Here is a 15,275-nt window from a genome sequence, read left to right as displayed (position 1 = left end):
CGAATTCTCCTTTCTGCAGATATGAGTGAGAGAGATGGCAAGGTTTTCTACTCCTGGTTGAGTACAAACTTAATCACATGGTGTTGATACCAGGCATCAGCAAGGAGTAGGGCAGAGCCAGTTCTGTTGCCCATCTACAGGGAAGCTAAGGAGTGAACTGATCCTACTGAGTCATTATCAGAAGCAGCAACTACTCTGAAGCTTTAATTAGTTTTTGTTTTGTTTTTTTTAAAGAACATCAATGATTATCCCTAGCAATTAGGCTACCAGCTTCAGATAAGCAATTCCCCATTCAAACTAATGCACAGGAGCACATTCACTCTTGGTTCTGGGCACTCAGCTGAGATGCAAGGAGTTCTGAGCACTCAGCTGGGATGCCAACTGCAGTGTGTGATGGGGGCCAACCTGCCGCACACTCGAAGTTCTGCGGTCTTCAGGGTGAGATAACATGTCAACTGTGTCAGAAGTAGCTTCATCAGTAAGCATTTATTTAATACCATCTGTGTAGCCTAAGTGGTGGTAGTTTCTACACACAGCAACACCTTAAATGAATGTCATTTGATATTTTTAAATGACAAGCTCTATGGATTCTTAGTTGCTAGTAGGTTATTTTATTCATTTGACATAGATTCAATTTTTAGATAATGGATAAAAGATGGACATCTATTCCAATAAAAACAAGTAGCCCTTTCATACTCTGTCATGAGGTCACCATTGCTGACAAGTCTGATCACTCTCAATGAGTGACAACACCCAGGAAACAACTTCTTGTAAGAAAGCCCAGGGGTTTAACATGAGGAAAGACAGAAACTACTTCAAAATAATCCTATCTTTTATTTATTTCTTAATTTTTTTAGGGCTGCACCTGTGGCATATGGAGGTTCCCAGGCTAGGGGTCAATCAGAGCTGTAGCTGCCGGCCTACGCCAGAGCCACAGCAACATGAGCTGCATCTGTGACCTGTATCCTCATGGATCCTAGTCGGGTTCGTTAACCACTGAGCCACGACGAAAGGAACTCCCTAATCCTATTTTTTGTTATTCTTTTGGTGGTTTCATCTCTCCGCAACTCCATACTTCTGCTTCACCCAGTAAACACACACACACATACACACACACATTCTCTCTCTCTCTTTGATCTTCCAATAGAGAAGCCTTCCTTGAGCTACTGTATATTGGGAAACCATGAAAGGTGAGAAGAAAAAGAAGAGGAAGAATGTTCCTCCTCAACATCAATTTCAAATATTTCCTCCAAAAAAAACCTTTGCTTCCATTTTAATAGTCAAAAGAGCATTCATACATTTCAACAGCACAATATTCTCAGTTAGCTTAAACAGTAATTGCCTTGTAACTTTGTGAGATCTGTCTCTTTTTTTTCTTTTCTTTCTTTCTTTTTTTTTTTTTTTGCCATTTCTTGGGCCACTCCTGCAGCACATGGAGGTTCCCAGGGTAGGGGTCTAATCGGAGCTGTAGCTGCCCGTCTATGCCAGAGCCACAGCAACGCAGGATTCTTAACCCACTGAGCAAGGCCAGGGATCGAACCTGCAACCTCATGGTTCCTAGTCGGATTTGTTAACCACTTTGCCAAGATGGGAACTCCTCTTTTTTTTTTTTTTTTTTTTTTTTTTTTTTTTTTTTTATGGCCATGGCACATGGAAGTTCCTGGGCCAGGGACTGAATCTGAATCACAGCTATGAACTACGTCACAGCTGCAGCAATGCTGGATCCTTTAACCTACTGCCCCGAGCCAGGGATCCAATCCACACCTCTGCAGTGACCAGAGCTGCTGTAGTCAAATTTTTAACCTACTGCACCACAGTGGGAACTCTGAGATCTGTTTTTTAAAGAAGTAAATTCAACAATAAATAAATGATTCACTCAATGGTAAGTGATGACCAAAGTGAATAGTAAAAACATATTTTTCATGTATGTTTTGCTAAAAGTGCTATCACTAATATGCTGTCAAAATAAAGCATTCATCACTGAAGAACTGCCATCCAATTTGGAAGCACATACATTTATTATAGTAACTATGGGGATACAGTGACATAAACTCACTGAGGTAGGAGCTGCAATTGGACACTCTAGTGAGGGCTGCTTCTAGCTCTGATACGACCTAATCTCACCTGATAAGTAGAAGTTTGCGGCAGGTATCTAGTGAGTCGTTATATCCGTCAGGGATGATTTCCTCCTCCGGAGCATCTTTATCAAACCAGCTTTTCCATCCCTTCTCATTACGAGATATCTAAAATAAATAAGTCAATTAGCCAGCCTCAAGAATACAGGCAATTAGAAACAAATAACCTGAGAAGGTCACTCTTTATAGGCAGAGAGGTTTTTAAACATAACCACACTGTTGACATTTTTCTTCGGAACCAAATGACTCAAAGAGCTTGGATGGTGCTATTCCCTTTCAGTTTTTCCACTGCTTTTCTACATCATTAACTATAATTAGGACCATGTATCAATTACACTAAATGATTCATAAGGAGAAAACACAGACTGGGGTTTCTCAAACTCAGCATGATAGGCATTTAGGACCAGAATAAGGTGCCATTGAGAGGGGCTGTCCGGTGCAATGTAGGATGTTTCACAGCATCTCTGACTTCTACCCACCCGTTTCCAGGAGCACTCTTGCCCCCAGTTCATGGGAATCAAAAAGTTCATGGGATTGTCAGATGCGCTCAGGGTTGGGGGGTGGCGGTGGCACCAAGTTGCCCTTGGGTGAACCACTGACAGACCTCTCCGATAAACCTCTGCATGTGGACCTCTACTTAAACCAGTGACAGGTGACAAAATCCAAACTCCATTTTCCTAGTGGTCCCCCACCTTGAGACCTTAAAACTAAGAATGGATGAAGTCCCTCCAAGAACTGGTCTCACACACCTGTTCTTTCAGAAGCATGGAGACAACTACAGGTTCTCAGAGGCATTAAAAATGCTCCCTGATGTCCAAGGGCTGCCTAACGATGAAAAACCACAGATTGCTGAGCCCAACGCTGCTCCTCAGCAGTAGTCAGGCTAGGTTATTCAGACTGTGTCTGAAGCATGTTTTAAAAGCCATGGTAAGCGCTAATAGCAAATTACAAATATTTATATAGCAGATACTAGGTACAGATCCACGGACTGTAGTTTTACTTCTATTATCCCGACTGAGGCACAGGGAGATTAAATAACTGCTCCAAATCCACACCCTACAAGCAATTCATCATTTAGGATATGGATGGAGTGCAAGTTAATAACAAAGCAACTGCTCTGTAACTCAGTTGCTCCAACATTGTTCCTGGGACACTAAAAGCTGGGGGAGGATTTCTGAAATGTTTCACAGCTGCCCTTCTCTGAAGACTGCAGTGGCTCTCCCTGGTTGGCTGCTCTCAAAAGAATCTGCCTGGCACATGATTTGGAGGCCCTGGGTGCTGCTGCAGTCCCACCCTAGAGCACTGTACCTGTGCTCTGTTACCCACAGCGCCCCCTGCAGGTTTCCTCCACACTGGCTGTTAGAAGGAGTCCCAAGAAGGAGGGTGCCTGTTCCCAGCCCACTAGCCTTCCATCTGCTAATTTTGACTCTGCCACAAAAAGAGTGTCCAGGGCAAGCTGCATTTGTGATAGGATAACTTTCAGCCCCTTAATCCTCCATTGTCCACTCCCTGCTAGCAAAACCACCTCCAGGAATTGAAGAGCTGGCCCTGGGATGCCAAGGCAGGGCAGCTGCTCTTTGAGGCCATCTTTGTTTCAATTCCTGACACCCACTCAGCTGGGAGAGTCATTTCCTACTCCCTCCCTTCCTCCCACAGACAGGCCAAACCGATGGCTGGTCCCCAGGGAACTTGTGCAACTTTCCTAAGCATGACTCCTCCCTCTGTGCCTTTACTTCCGCCCTATCCAGTGGTGTAAAAGGGAGAGAAACAGCTTGCGTGAGGGAAAGAGCCTGAGGTCAAATTACAGCTTGGCTATCTCTGGGTTATGTGGCCTTGGGCAAGTGCTTAACCTCTTTGCATCTCAGTTATCTCATCTATAAAGCAGAGTCCATAATACTTCCCTCGCAAGGTTGTTACTGTTGCCAAGTACTTATCCATAGTAAGCCTCGCGTTAGCCACAAGACCACACACCACACACCAGGGGTACTGAAAATCTAATTGACAGAGGCAAACAATATTAATGTTACTTCTCAGCCCAGGGCATGGTTTTTGCGTGATTTTTTTCAGTGGTGCTTGAAGGGTGCCCGTACCTAGTCTCAGACCAAACTCAGACCTCCCTTTTTTTTTCCCTCAAAGTATTTGTTTGGGTTTGGGGGACTCACCTGTGGCTGTACCACAGAACAAAGATTGCTGTCTACCGTAGATGGAATCCAGGGCCTTTATCCAACTGACCACATTAAAAGCCATGGCTGAAGGGATAAAGAATCTACACAATGTCCCAGAAATGCCACAAAACAGACACACCTAGTACGTTCTTGAGCTGGAGGTGGGGGAGTTGTGGAGGGGAGAGGTTCACATCACGACAGCCTGAGGCTTCTCCAACCCCAGCCTGAGGGTAATCCACCTATCACCTGCTCATTTGTTCTTTCTTTTTTTCTTACTTTCTTGTCTTTTTAGGGACTAACCCAAGGCATATGGCGGTTCCCAGGCTAGCGGTCAAATCGGAGCTGTAGCTGCTGGTCTATGCCACAGCCATAGCAAGGCCAGATCTAAGCCACGTCCGTGACCTACACCACAGCTCAGGGCAATGCTGGATCCTTAACCCACTGAGCTGGGTGATGGATTGAACCTGTGTCTTCATGGATGCTAGTAAGGTTCATTTCTGCTGAGCCATTACGGGAACTCCTATCACCTGCCTTTTCCATCACCAGTAACCACACGAAGTTGTAACCAACAAACCCCAGTAATAACCATCTTCAACTTGAGTTGCATAACCGTTTTTCCAGTGAGAACTGAATCAACAACTAATCCACAATAACCAATTTATATTTTCAAATAAGATAAACAACAGGTAAATCAGGGCCTGTTTCACAGTTTGACCATTACATGTCACCATTTTATACTTTCACCATAGAAATGACTGACTCTTTTTAAAAGGACCTCAACATCTTAACTTGTCTCAAATTCAAATTTGCACAAATTATTTAATCATGGGCAGAAGTAATAAAAAAATAGTGAAAACATCAAGAGTCTACAATAAAAGGGGCCATCCACTGGTTCAGATTCCGACAGCAACTCAAGCAGGTTAGAAATGATTCTTGCACCCACCACACGGAAGGAAAAGCAAGTCGCTTGCACCTGTGCAAAGGGTCCTTGGGGTAGCCCTCTGTTCGAAACCTCCCCCAGAGAGCCACAGTGCCTTAAAGCTGTGCTATTGTGTCCTCTTCTGGGTGAAGGATGTGTCTCCAGAAAACCCAAGTTTTTTTTTTTTTTTTTTTTCTTTTTACGCCACACTGGTGGCATATGGAAGTTCCCAGGCTAGGGGTTGAAAGAGAGCTGTAGCTACCGGCCTGCACCACAGCCACAGCCACAGCCACATCTGCAACCACATCTGCAGCTTGCAGCAACACAGGATCCTTAACCTGAGCGAGACTCAGATCAAACCCGAAGCCTCACGGATACTGTATTAGGTTCTTAACCCTCTGAGCCACCATAGGAACTACAGGAGGCCCCAGTTCAAACTGCCCGGGTGTGTTTGGGTTTACAGATCTGTGCTTTATTTCCAGCCCTTTATTACCTGGTTCATAATTTCTGCAAATTGCGGGAGTTTACTCAGTTCCACAAGATTCAGCCAGGTCATGTCGAGGATCCAGCGAAACGGTTTGGGAGGGCAGGCTTTCAGATCCAGAGCTGCTCCCCCTGGGAAAAAGCGTCAGCAGGAAGCAGGTCAGCTTGTGCTTCATTTTTCAGAAATTTATTTTCCAAATAACAGAAATGAGATAACCACATTATAGAAAGAAAATGGGAAAATTGGAAAATAATCACGTTACAGCAAAATGTGGTTATCTTTTTTTGGTACAGTTCCCTCAAGTCTTGGTGATTTATACCATCTTGTGCAGATAGTGACTCCCTGTCATTTTTCCCTGCAAAGAATTTTTCTCGGGTGGTTACTGATGTTTGCCTTGTCACTATTTTTTTTTTTTCTCACAATCTAAAATTTACAATTTTGAGAAGTTCTCGTCGAACACAGCAGAAACAAATCCGACTAGGAACCATGAGGTTGCAGGTTCGACCCCTGGCCTCGCACAGTGGGTTAACGATCCGGCGTTGCCGTGAGCTGTGGTGTAGATCACAGACACCGCTCGGATCTGGCGTTGCTGTGGCTGTGGCATAGGCTGGTGGCTATAGCTCCGATTAGATCCCTAGCTTGGGAACCTCCATATGCCATGTGTGCAGCCCTCAAAAAGGCAAAAAGACCAAAAAAAAAAAAAAAAAAAAAAAAAAAAAAAAAAAAAAAAAAAAAAAATTGTGAACCGTGAGCCATGATGGGAACTCCAAAATTTACAATTTTGATATCAATGAATAGGTTGATCTTTTCATGTGTGTTTTTAAAAATCACCTCTTCGCCATCCTCCTCCAGAAGTTTGATATTCAATGCTATTTTTCACCAGGTCAAAAAGATGGGTAAATGGATAGACAGAGGAAGGGAAGAGCATGAAACATCTGGAGTAAGGAGGTAAGTAATATTCATATTGTTTATTCATTCATTTATTCACCAGTTCTTCATTGAGCCACCTCTATGTATCTGTCATCTTCCAGGCACTGGGGATGAAGCAGAGGGAACCAAACAGGACCCCTGTCTCTTACCGACTTTGGTGGAGAATGTGAGCAGTAGCATTGGATTGTATTTTTTTTTCTTTTTGTCTTTTTAGGGCCGCACCTGCAGTGTATGGAAGTTCCCAAGCTAGAGGTCCAATCAGAGCTGTAGCCACCAGCCTACACCACAGCCACAGCAACACAGGATCTGAGCTGCATCTGCGACCTACACCACAGCTCACGGCAATGCCAGGTGCTTAACCCACTGAGCAAGGCCAGGGATCGAACCTGCGTCCTCATGGATGCTTGTCAGGTTTGTTAACCACTCAGCCACAATGGGAACTCCTGGATTGTATTTTGAAGCAAATCACAAGTCAAATGAGCACACACTGGGTGAGTATATCTGCAATTTCAAAATTGCTCTATTGCTATCTTTAGTAGTATTTTATCATAATAATTTCAGCTCTGTTGTTTAATTCAGATGTATGTAAAACAGTGGCTCTTAAACTTTTAAATCCGATGATCCTCCTGAAAAACTCACCCAATCCCTCCACTTATCAACCTGGGGGCAAAAACAGGGGAGGTAGGGGAGGGGAGGGGCGACCACAGGTCTCTGTTCTCCCCTCTAGCATCCTCCTGAGAAGTGAACAGCTCTGAAGTATCCTTTCGTGTAAATCCCTTTGCTCCATCCTGGGGTCAGGGACTCTGGGCACCACAAAATCTTCAGGACATGCAAACCTTTTTCTCTCCACCACTGACTGCCCCCCCTGCCCCACCAAAGAGTAAGCCTTATTCTATCACCATTTCTACTAACACAGAGTTTACCATGGGAGATGCAAACCCTAAAGAAAGCCACCTGCAAATGTAAGGGCTCTGCTCCTCTAACACAGAGGCAGATGCAGCCCTTTTTTTCCTGATTATTTCCGCCTAAAAATGATTTCATATAACCATACCCTCAAAGATGTCAGGAGAGAACATTTAAGCTCCACCAGCTTTTCCAACATATCATGCACCTAAACTCACCCAGAACAATCACAGCCCAGCCTATTCCCTGAAACATCCTGGCTCTGCCACTTGCCACTTGCATATAAGGTGGGACAAAGAACTCAATTTCTCTCGGCTCCCTCTTCTTTCAAATGGTGTAACAGTATAATCTATCGGATTGGTTGTTGTGAAGATTAAATAAATTAATGTATGTGGAAAACTAACAACAGTCCTGCCAAAGTAAGAGCTATATAAGCATGAGCTGTTATCCTGACATTAACTCTCTCTGTCGTGGAAGGCTCAGGTCCAATCCAACCTAGAAAGAGAAGACCCCCTAAGGTGTCTTTTTGTCCATGGTTTTACGACAAAAGAAAGATGCAATCTTTTTAAAATAACCAGGCAGGGGAAACAGGTATAGCAATTACTCTATGCTACAGGATTGCCCCAGGATCTGTTTCATTTTTCAAAGTGTTCTGACATTCTCAGTTGACAAAGAAAGTCAAAGGCACCTTCCAAATAGTGCAGAAAACACACAGGAATTCATACAACAGGATAGTCCCTCTTGGGAAATCAAACATTTCTACTATAATAAATAAACCCTTCTTCTTTCCCCCTTAAGCACTGAGTTCAAAATGATAAAGACAATATCAATGACCTAAGGGCCATATTTGTTAACTTTGTAAAAAAAAAAAACAAAAAAAACAATTTGGTCAAAATGTGAGCCTGTTCAAAACTAATGCAAACTGTACAATAAAGCAGTTTTGATGTTTTTAAAACTTTTACTGCAGTGCTGACTATACTTCTGGCAATCAGCCTATCATAAAATCCCAAATTAATCTTCTAAAGCATTGCTCTGTTCATGCTACTTGCCTGCTCAGAAAACATTCGATGGCTCCCTATCACCACCTAAGTTAAATCCAAACTCCTCTCACTGACTCTCCTGACCCAGTTCAATCTAGTTCTCCCTGATGCTCCAGTTTTATGAAATGAGGTCACAGATGTGTTCGAACCACAGCCCAGACTGCAGCCTTCTTTATTTTCCTGTGACAAAGCAAATCCTCCTCACCGATTCCCTCCCCACTGGGTCGCTGTGTTTCTCAGTCTCCTCTGATTTAAATACTTTCTGTCAAAGACTCCAGTCTTCCTCGGGTACTAGCTCTGGCTTGGCTGGGTGTGCCAGGTGGTGGAGGGGTAAGGTGGGTGGCTTTGTGTCTTGATGGGGAGGATGCCTCGGACCTACATGCTGGCCCCTCCCCTCCACCCCTCTGGATCCCCGGCTGGGGTCCTCTGAGCTATGACAAATCCTGTCTGCCCCATGGGGGCATCAGGCTGCTGTCCATAGAGGCTGGCCCCTTGTCTCTAGTCAGAACACTCCTCTGATCTGCAGCTGCCTGGTTCGGACCTCAGGCGCCTGCTGTGCACCAGGTCTCTCAGCATTTCCATGTCTACACTCCTGCCTGCCAAGCCTCAGGCTTTTCCATCCACTCGCTACCCTCTGCTGATGCTGCAATGCAGCTGCCACGTCGAATGCAGCTCTGGGCAGAATTCGGGGCAGCTTCTATCTGGATGTTTCTGGAGCACCTTCCTCTGCCCACCCATGCACCAGAGACCAGGATCTTTGCATGGGGCCTCCATCTACCCCGACTCCCCTGTGGACCAGGGGGCCAGGTCTCACTTCTTTCTATGTCATGTCTTTCTCTTTCACAGGGGCGGTCATGGCAGATGGATTCGGGAAGCAAAGCCAGCTCACCCATAAGGAAACACACAAAATCTGCGTCCCTCCCACGATGTTCCACAGACAGAGGGCTCTTCGAGGTTGGGAGGCCCACGCTGCTCCTGCAATCGACTGCCTCGATTCTCACACGCGTCACTCCCTCTCTCCCCACTGCCCAATGTCCCAGCTGAGGACATGACCCCAACCCCAACTGAGAGCTTCACGGTGACTGAAATGCATCAAAGCAGGTTTCTAGATGTGGCAAATGCAGGCTCACTTCATTTAAATGTTACAAAGACCACAACCCAGACGCGTGGACCCTCCTCTCAGGCATGTCCACCTCTCCCAGCTCACTTCCCCTCTGGGCCCCTATAGCCTCTTGTACTTGGAGGTACCAGGCGGCCCCTCCCGGAGATGCCATAGCCCATCAGTGGCAGGGCCCCAGTTTGTTTCCCGGGTTTCACGTCCGGCACGCACTTTACCGCACCAGGCTGCCTTGCTCCTGCATACACTGTGTGAGACACCAACTTCTCCAGGTGTATTCGACCAGAGAGAAAGATACGACCTAGATGACAAAGTCCAATTTCCCTTGAATGGCAAGAAACAAAAGGTCAAGGAAGACATTTCAGAGATTAGGCAAAATCGTTGGTAAAGTTTCTACACCGGTCATCTGACCTGGATGCGAGGAAGAAACTAACTGAGGTAGAGAAAGAAGAAGAAAGTAATGAGAAGTTAGAGGTTACTGTCTCTTTGTCATCAGTAGGGAAGTGAGGATAAAAGTGTACCACATCCTGTCACCTTCGTGTGTGAACTTGAAAGGCACACTGCGTTTTCTTCCGAGACGTTCTCTTCTGTTCCCATGTCTTTGGCTCGTCTTTCTGTGCTCTATCTTTGCACGTGTCTGACTGCTAGAGTGTCCAGCCCATCCTTTCTGCCTGCTGGGTATCCCAATCCAACCTGTCGGTGTAGCCACCAGAGCTATTAGAAAACCTTCAGTTTCTGCTTCTTCCAAGCACAAAGGGGAATTGCATTTCCTCGCTCTCTCTGACATTAGATACAGCCGTGCGTCTTGCTACGACTAAGGAAATATGAGCCTAAGTGAGTGTCACTTGTGGGGTGACTTTTAGGAGCCAGCACACAATGAGCCATATCCCATCCCTCTGCCATAGTAGTTACGGAAGCCATGTGGATACCCGGGTGACCATGGCAAGCATGTCAAAGAGACAGTGAAAGAGAAGTTGTACCTCTATTGGGTTGAAATTTGGAGGTTGTTTTTATGGTCATAAAACCTGGCCCATCCTGACTAAAACGAGGTCCCCAGATCACATTCATTACCCACCCCCACCTCTGAGACTTCTCAAACTAGCTCCTCTTTCAACCAACCAGACCAGAAATCTTTGCAAAGACCAGAAATCTTAGGCTCATTTCTGACCCTGCCCCCTGGCACCTGACACCCAGGTCCTTTGCCATTTTACTTTCATGATCTCATATCTGCTTCTTCCTTTATGTTGCCTTTATCTTCACCCTAGGATGGGAAGGTGTTACCTGTGGTTGGGAAGATTAAATAGGCTCCCTTGAACCTCTTTTCTCTAATCCTACACAGGTCTGCCAGAGCAACCTTCCAAAAGGACACTAAAAGGATCACATCACCACCTTACCCAAACCATTTCTTAGCAGATCAAGAAATCCTTCCCCCGGGGCAATCACGGCTCACCAATTTACATGTTCCACTCATTTCTTTCCTCATGCTGCTCTGTCTCAGCATGAATGTTTTCTTCATTTCTACCTATCATTCAGGGTCTACTTCAAAAGCTACTTTTGGGGAGAAGCGCAGTTGGAAAATGATTTATTAAACTACTTACAAAGAGCAGAAAACTAAGAAAAAGATTGGAGCATTTTCCCCATATATCAAATAATCTCAAAAATTCATGATTTAACCTGCAAAGGTATATTTTCCAAGAATCTTTTCTTTTTCTTTGTTTTTTTGGTTTGTTTTGTTTTGGCCGCACCTGCAGCATGCAGAAGTTCCCAGGCTAGGGATCAAACCTACACCATAGCTGTAACCAGAGCCACAGTAGTGAGAAGGCAGATCCTTAACCCACTGAGCTGTGAGCAAACACCCCCAAAGAGCTTTTCTTGGTCTCACCAATCACATGTAATTTCTCCCTCCTTTTAGACATAATGCTTTTTTGTCTTTTGCTCTCTTACAACACAGGTTATTCTGCCTTGTTGTGTGGTTATTTTTTTGCAATTATCTGAATTACAGACTGTTATTTCTTTTAGAGCAATGTCTGGTTTATCCCTGTATCGCAAGCACCAGCATAGTGGGTTTGTGTAGCATGTGCTCAATAAATACTTGTTCAACTAAATTAAATAAAGATACCACTCTTGGGTCTCCTTAATCATACTTTCAACATGGAGCTAAGCAATGAATAGGGTCAACTTCAAATATTAAATATAAGTGTGCCTTTTTTTACAGTCTTAAATGTCATTGCAATCCCCTGTTTAAGGAATTGCTCTCTTGAAATAGAAAGCTCAGCACCCAAATCGCTATCCTTCCTTCCCTTTGGCATTTGGGTCCCCCAACCAGGAGCGACGATGCTATGACTTAATTTAATTACATAATGAAAAGTCACAGAGTTAACACGGGCCTGAAATAAATCATCTTGAGCAACCAGAGCAAAATGAATGGAAATTGGGGACCGGGAGGGGGACGAGGTATACATAAAGAACTCGGCTTCCATTAGAACTTAATTCCTCTGTGTCCATAAAAGAGCATCACAAAAGCCATCTCTTACATAGCACAGCCCAGACCTCTCACCTTTAATGAGAGCCTGAAACTCCCTGTGCTTCACTGTTCCTCTCTGAAGGTCGATCTTTAAGGTCATGAGGAGGACAAAGAGGAACTTGTGGTTCTCATACAGGCCTCTGACGGAATATGTAAAAACTTCATATGTCAGATACTCAATGATGTTCGTGATTCTCTTTTGAGGTAGTGGAGACTTCTCAGATCTGCAATAGTTTTAAAAATCAAAGAAGTAAAAAACCCACTTCTAAGAGAGCAGGAGTACACACAAAAATTGGGAGAGTGGGGGCGGGGGAGGTGGCAAGGCCCCACCTGGCCATGGACTGGTCAAATAACTTCAGGAACTGGGCCAGCGAGGTCTGATACATGATGTTGACCATGCTCATCTCTGTGATGAGGAAGTAGAGGATGCTGCCGCGGGTGGCCGCCGGCCGGAACTCCTCCTGAGCCATGTTAATCTTGACCTCCGTTTCCGCCGCCACGTGTAGTTTCTCACTTACTTCGGCAGCTGTCTGCTTGGTCGTGCGGAGGACACCGATGAGAGATTCGTCATCTACCAAGGAACCTAAAAGCCCGAACAGTTAGACTGAGGACCACGAGACAGGAAAGCCGCAAAGTGAGACGCATCAATTCTGTAATCACCACGTTCATTTTCCAAGTCCACAGGGTGGCAGGGCAGAACTTTAAGACACTGAAAGCCTTCTAGTTCAACCACCACCCAAGGCCTGGATCCCTTCTAAACGTCTAAACTAATCCTTCTTTCTTCCTATGAAAACTGATTTAGTTTTCGTCTTTTGGAAATACATTTTTCATTATTTCCATGATACGTATTAAATATCTCCCATTCTGCCTGAAAATTGGCAAAAGGCAATTCTCAAGGCAGCCCACAAGACTTCAAAAAAGACCTCAAGGCTTTTTTTCAAAACAAGTTTTGTTTTGTTTTGTTTTTTCAAAAAAGACTTGAAGATTTCAAGACTGTTCAAAGTCTAAAGAGAATTCATGTCTCCCTCCAGTCCCAGTGTTTCAGCTTTTGCCTCCGTTATCATCTTTTTATTTCTTTTTAGGGCTGCACCTTTGGCATGTGGAAGTTTCTAGGCTAGGGATCAAATCAGAGCTGCAGCTGCTGGCCTACATCACAGCCACAGCAACTCGGGATCCGATCCACACCTGCAACCTACACCACAGCTTATGGCAACACTGGATCCCTGACTCACTGAGCAAGGCCAGGGATCCAACCCACATCCTCGTGGATACTAGTCGGGTTTGTCAGCACTGAGCCACAATGGGAACTCCTTCCTTGTCACCTGGATGGTCCCCCTCACAGTGTCATGAGCTTTTCCTTCTCGTTTGTCTCACAGTGCAAGCAGATCTGAATGTTACACATCAGCTTGCGGGTCGAAGGTACATTCTCTTCTCCTGCTTTAGAACGGCAGGCCCTGCCACTCTGGCCCTGCTATGTCTTTAACAAGAATAAGCTGGCAGATAGTAAAAGTGTCCGATGAGGAAGAAAAATCTGGATTTTATTTTTACTTTTACCTTTTATTACTGTTTTAGATAGAAATACCACGCCTAGCACGATACATTCAATTTTAAGGTATAGAAAGACTCTTCGGACGGGCTGAGCTTATGGTCCTGATACCTGCAGAGAGCAGGGCTCAGCCTGGCCTAGAAGCCTGGAGGGCAGGTGGGTGCCACTGGAAGGTGCCGAGTGGCTCTGACCAGTGCACTAGGTCTGCTACGGGAATCCAAATTGTGACTAACCTCAGGAAAGAGACCTTGATCCATTCTCAGCTCCATCAGGGGAGGAGCCCTCCACCAGCCTTCCTTGGCAATATTTACAATGCTGGGGCTATTGATGGTTGGGAGAAATCTCGACCAAGAGACAGACAACTTCTTGAGCGCAAGCTTCGCAACTAAGGCAGGTAAAAGGGCTTTTCCCTGAGGTCACCTTAAAGTGCTGAGAGAAACATTTAACGTACTTCTGGGAGGTTAAGTTTTTTTTTTTTTTCCCAAGGATTAAAGTGTTGTTGGGAAGTATTCACTATTAGATTGCTAATGAATGGTAGAATTTAGGTTGCTGTAATTTGCCTGCTACAGAACAAGATATCCCCAAATCAGGGAGGGTGGGATGATGATCTGACTGCTCCCCCACAGGAGAACCTGTCTCTGACTTCTAAGTAGGAGGTCAAGTCCAGAGTGACTGGGTCTTGGTGGCTCAAGTGCCTCTGACAAGATGACACACATCACACATAACCCACTGTGGCAAGTGCATCTCAACACCAAATCAAAGAGTCGATCTAAAGATCAAAAAATAGACTGAGCACATTAGTTTCCTCTGGGCAAGCAAATTAGTCTATTATAAGTTACCTCCTTCTACTGGGAGCCCTTATTTTTCTCAGGAGAGAGCCATTAGTTCAAGAAAACTTTGCTACTATCAAATGCTCAGACTCCAGTTGCTAATTTAAAAATCAGATTCTCTGCCATCCCTCTTTAATGTCCAGATGGAAATTGCCTCGATTGTTTTTGCATTGATAACTCAACAGTGTCCTAACATCTGTAATCATGAGGGCGTTGAAAAGAGGGTACGAGAATCCATTATGTGACTCCTTCTTAGTAACACAATACCTTTGGTAGCACTTAATTTGTAGAGGAGGTTATCTTCAAGTTCTTTCATCTTCCGCTTATTAAAAGTCACATCCTCCAAGAGTTTAACCCTCTCAGACTCTAACTCCTGTTATTGAAAAAAAAAACAAAAAATAACATCAGATCTGTAATGATCAGTTATTATGGTAAATCTAACCTACTCATGTTTATTACTCATCTTTAGAAGTTTAAACCAAAGTGCCACTCAAGTGACACCAAATTTACCTATATTTTTGTTTCTCTGGACAACTAAAAAACACCTATGCACTCCAGTTTTAAATTTCCATAATGCTCACATTGCCCTGCATGATAGAACCCTGCTAAAGTAATTTTGGCAGTTCTCTTCCCAGCTCTGAGTTTATTTAGAGTGTCCCATTCTCCTGGCCCTGTTCCCACA

General features: G+C 44.6%; 1 protein-coding gene across 1 annotated transcript in view; it reads right to left on the bottom strand.

Annotated features, from left to right (window-relative positions):
- DNAH8 (dynein axonemal heavy chain 8) overlaps positions 1–15,275 on the bottom strand; it is a 282,456-nt gene that overhangs the window by 66,880 nt on the left and 200,301 nt on the right. Inside the window, 5 exon segments of the mRNA XM_021098657.1 lie at positions 2,125–2,243; positions 5,713–5,834; positions 12,251–12,441; positions 12,548–12,800; positions 14,861–14,966. Of these exon segments, the coding sequence (XP_020954316.1) occupies positions 2,125–2,243; positions 5,713–5,834; positions 12,251–12,441; positions 12,548–12,800; positions 14,861–14,966 (791 nt within the window).

This window comes from Sus scrofa, chromosome 7, assembly GCF_000003025.6.
Source record: "Sus scrofa isolate TJ Tabasco breed Duroc chromosome 7, Sscrofa11.1, whole genome shotgun sequence".
NCBI classification, from domain to species: domain Eukaryota; kingdom Metazoa; phylum Chordata; class Mammalia; order Artiodactyla; family Suidae; genus Sus; species Sus scrofa.
Note: the sequence above shows the minus strand (reverse complement) of the source record. Positions and strands in the feature narration are given on the sequence as shown.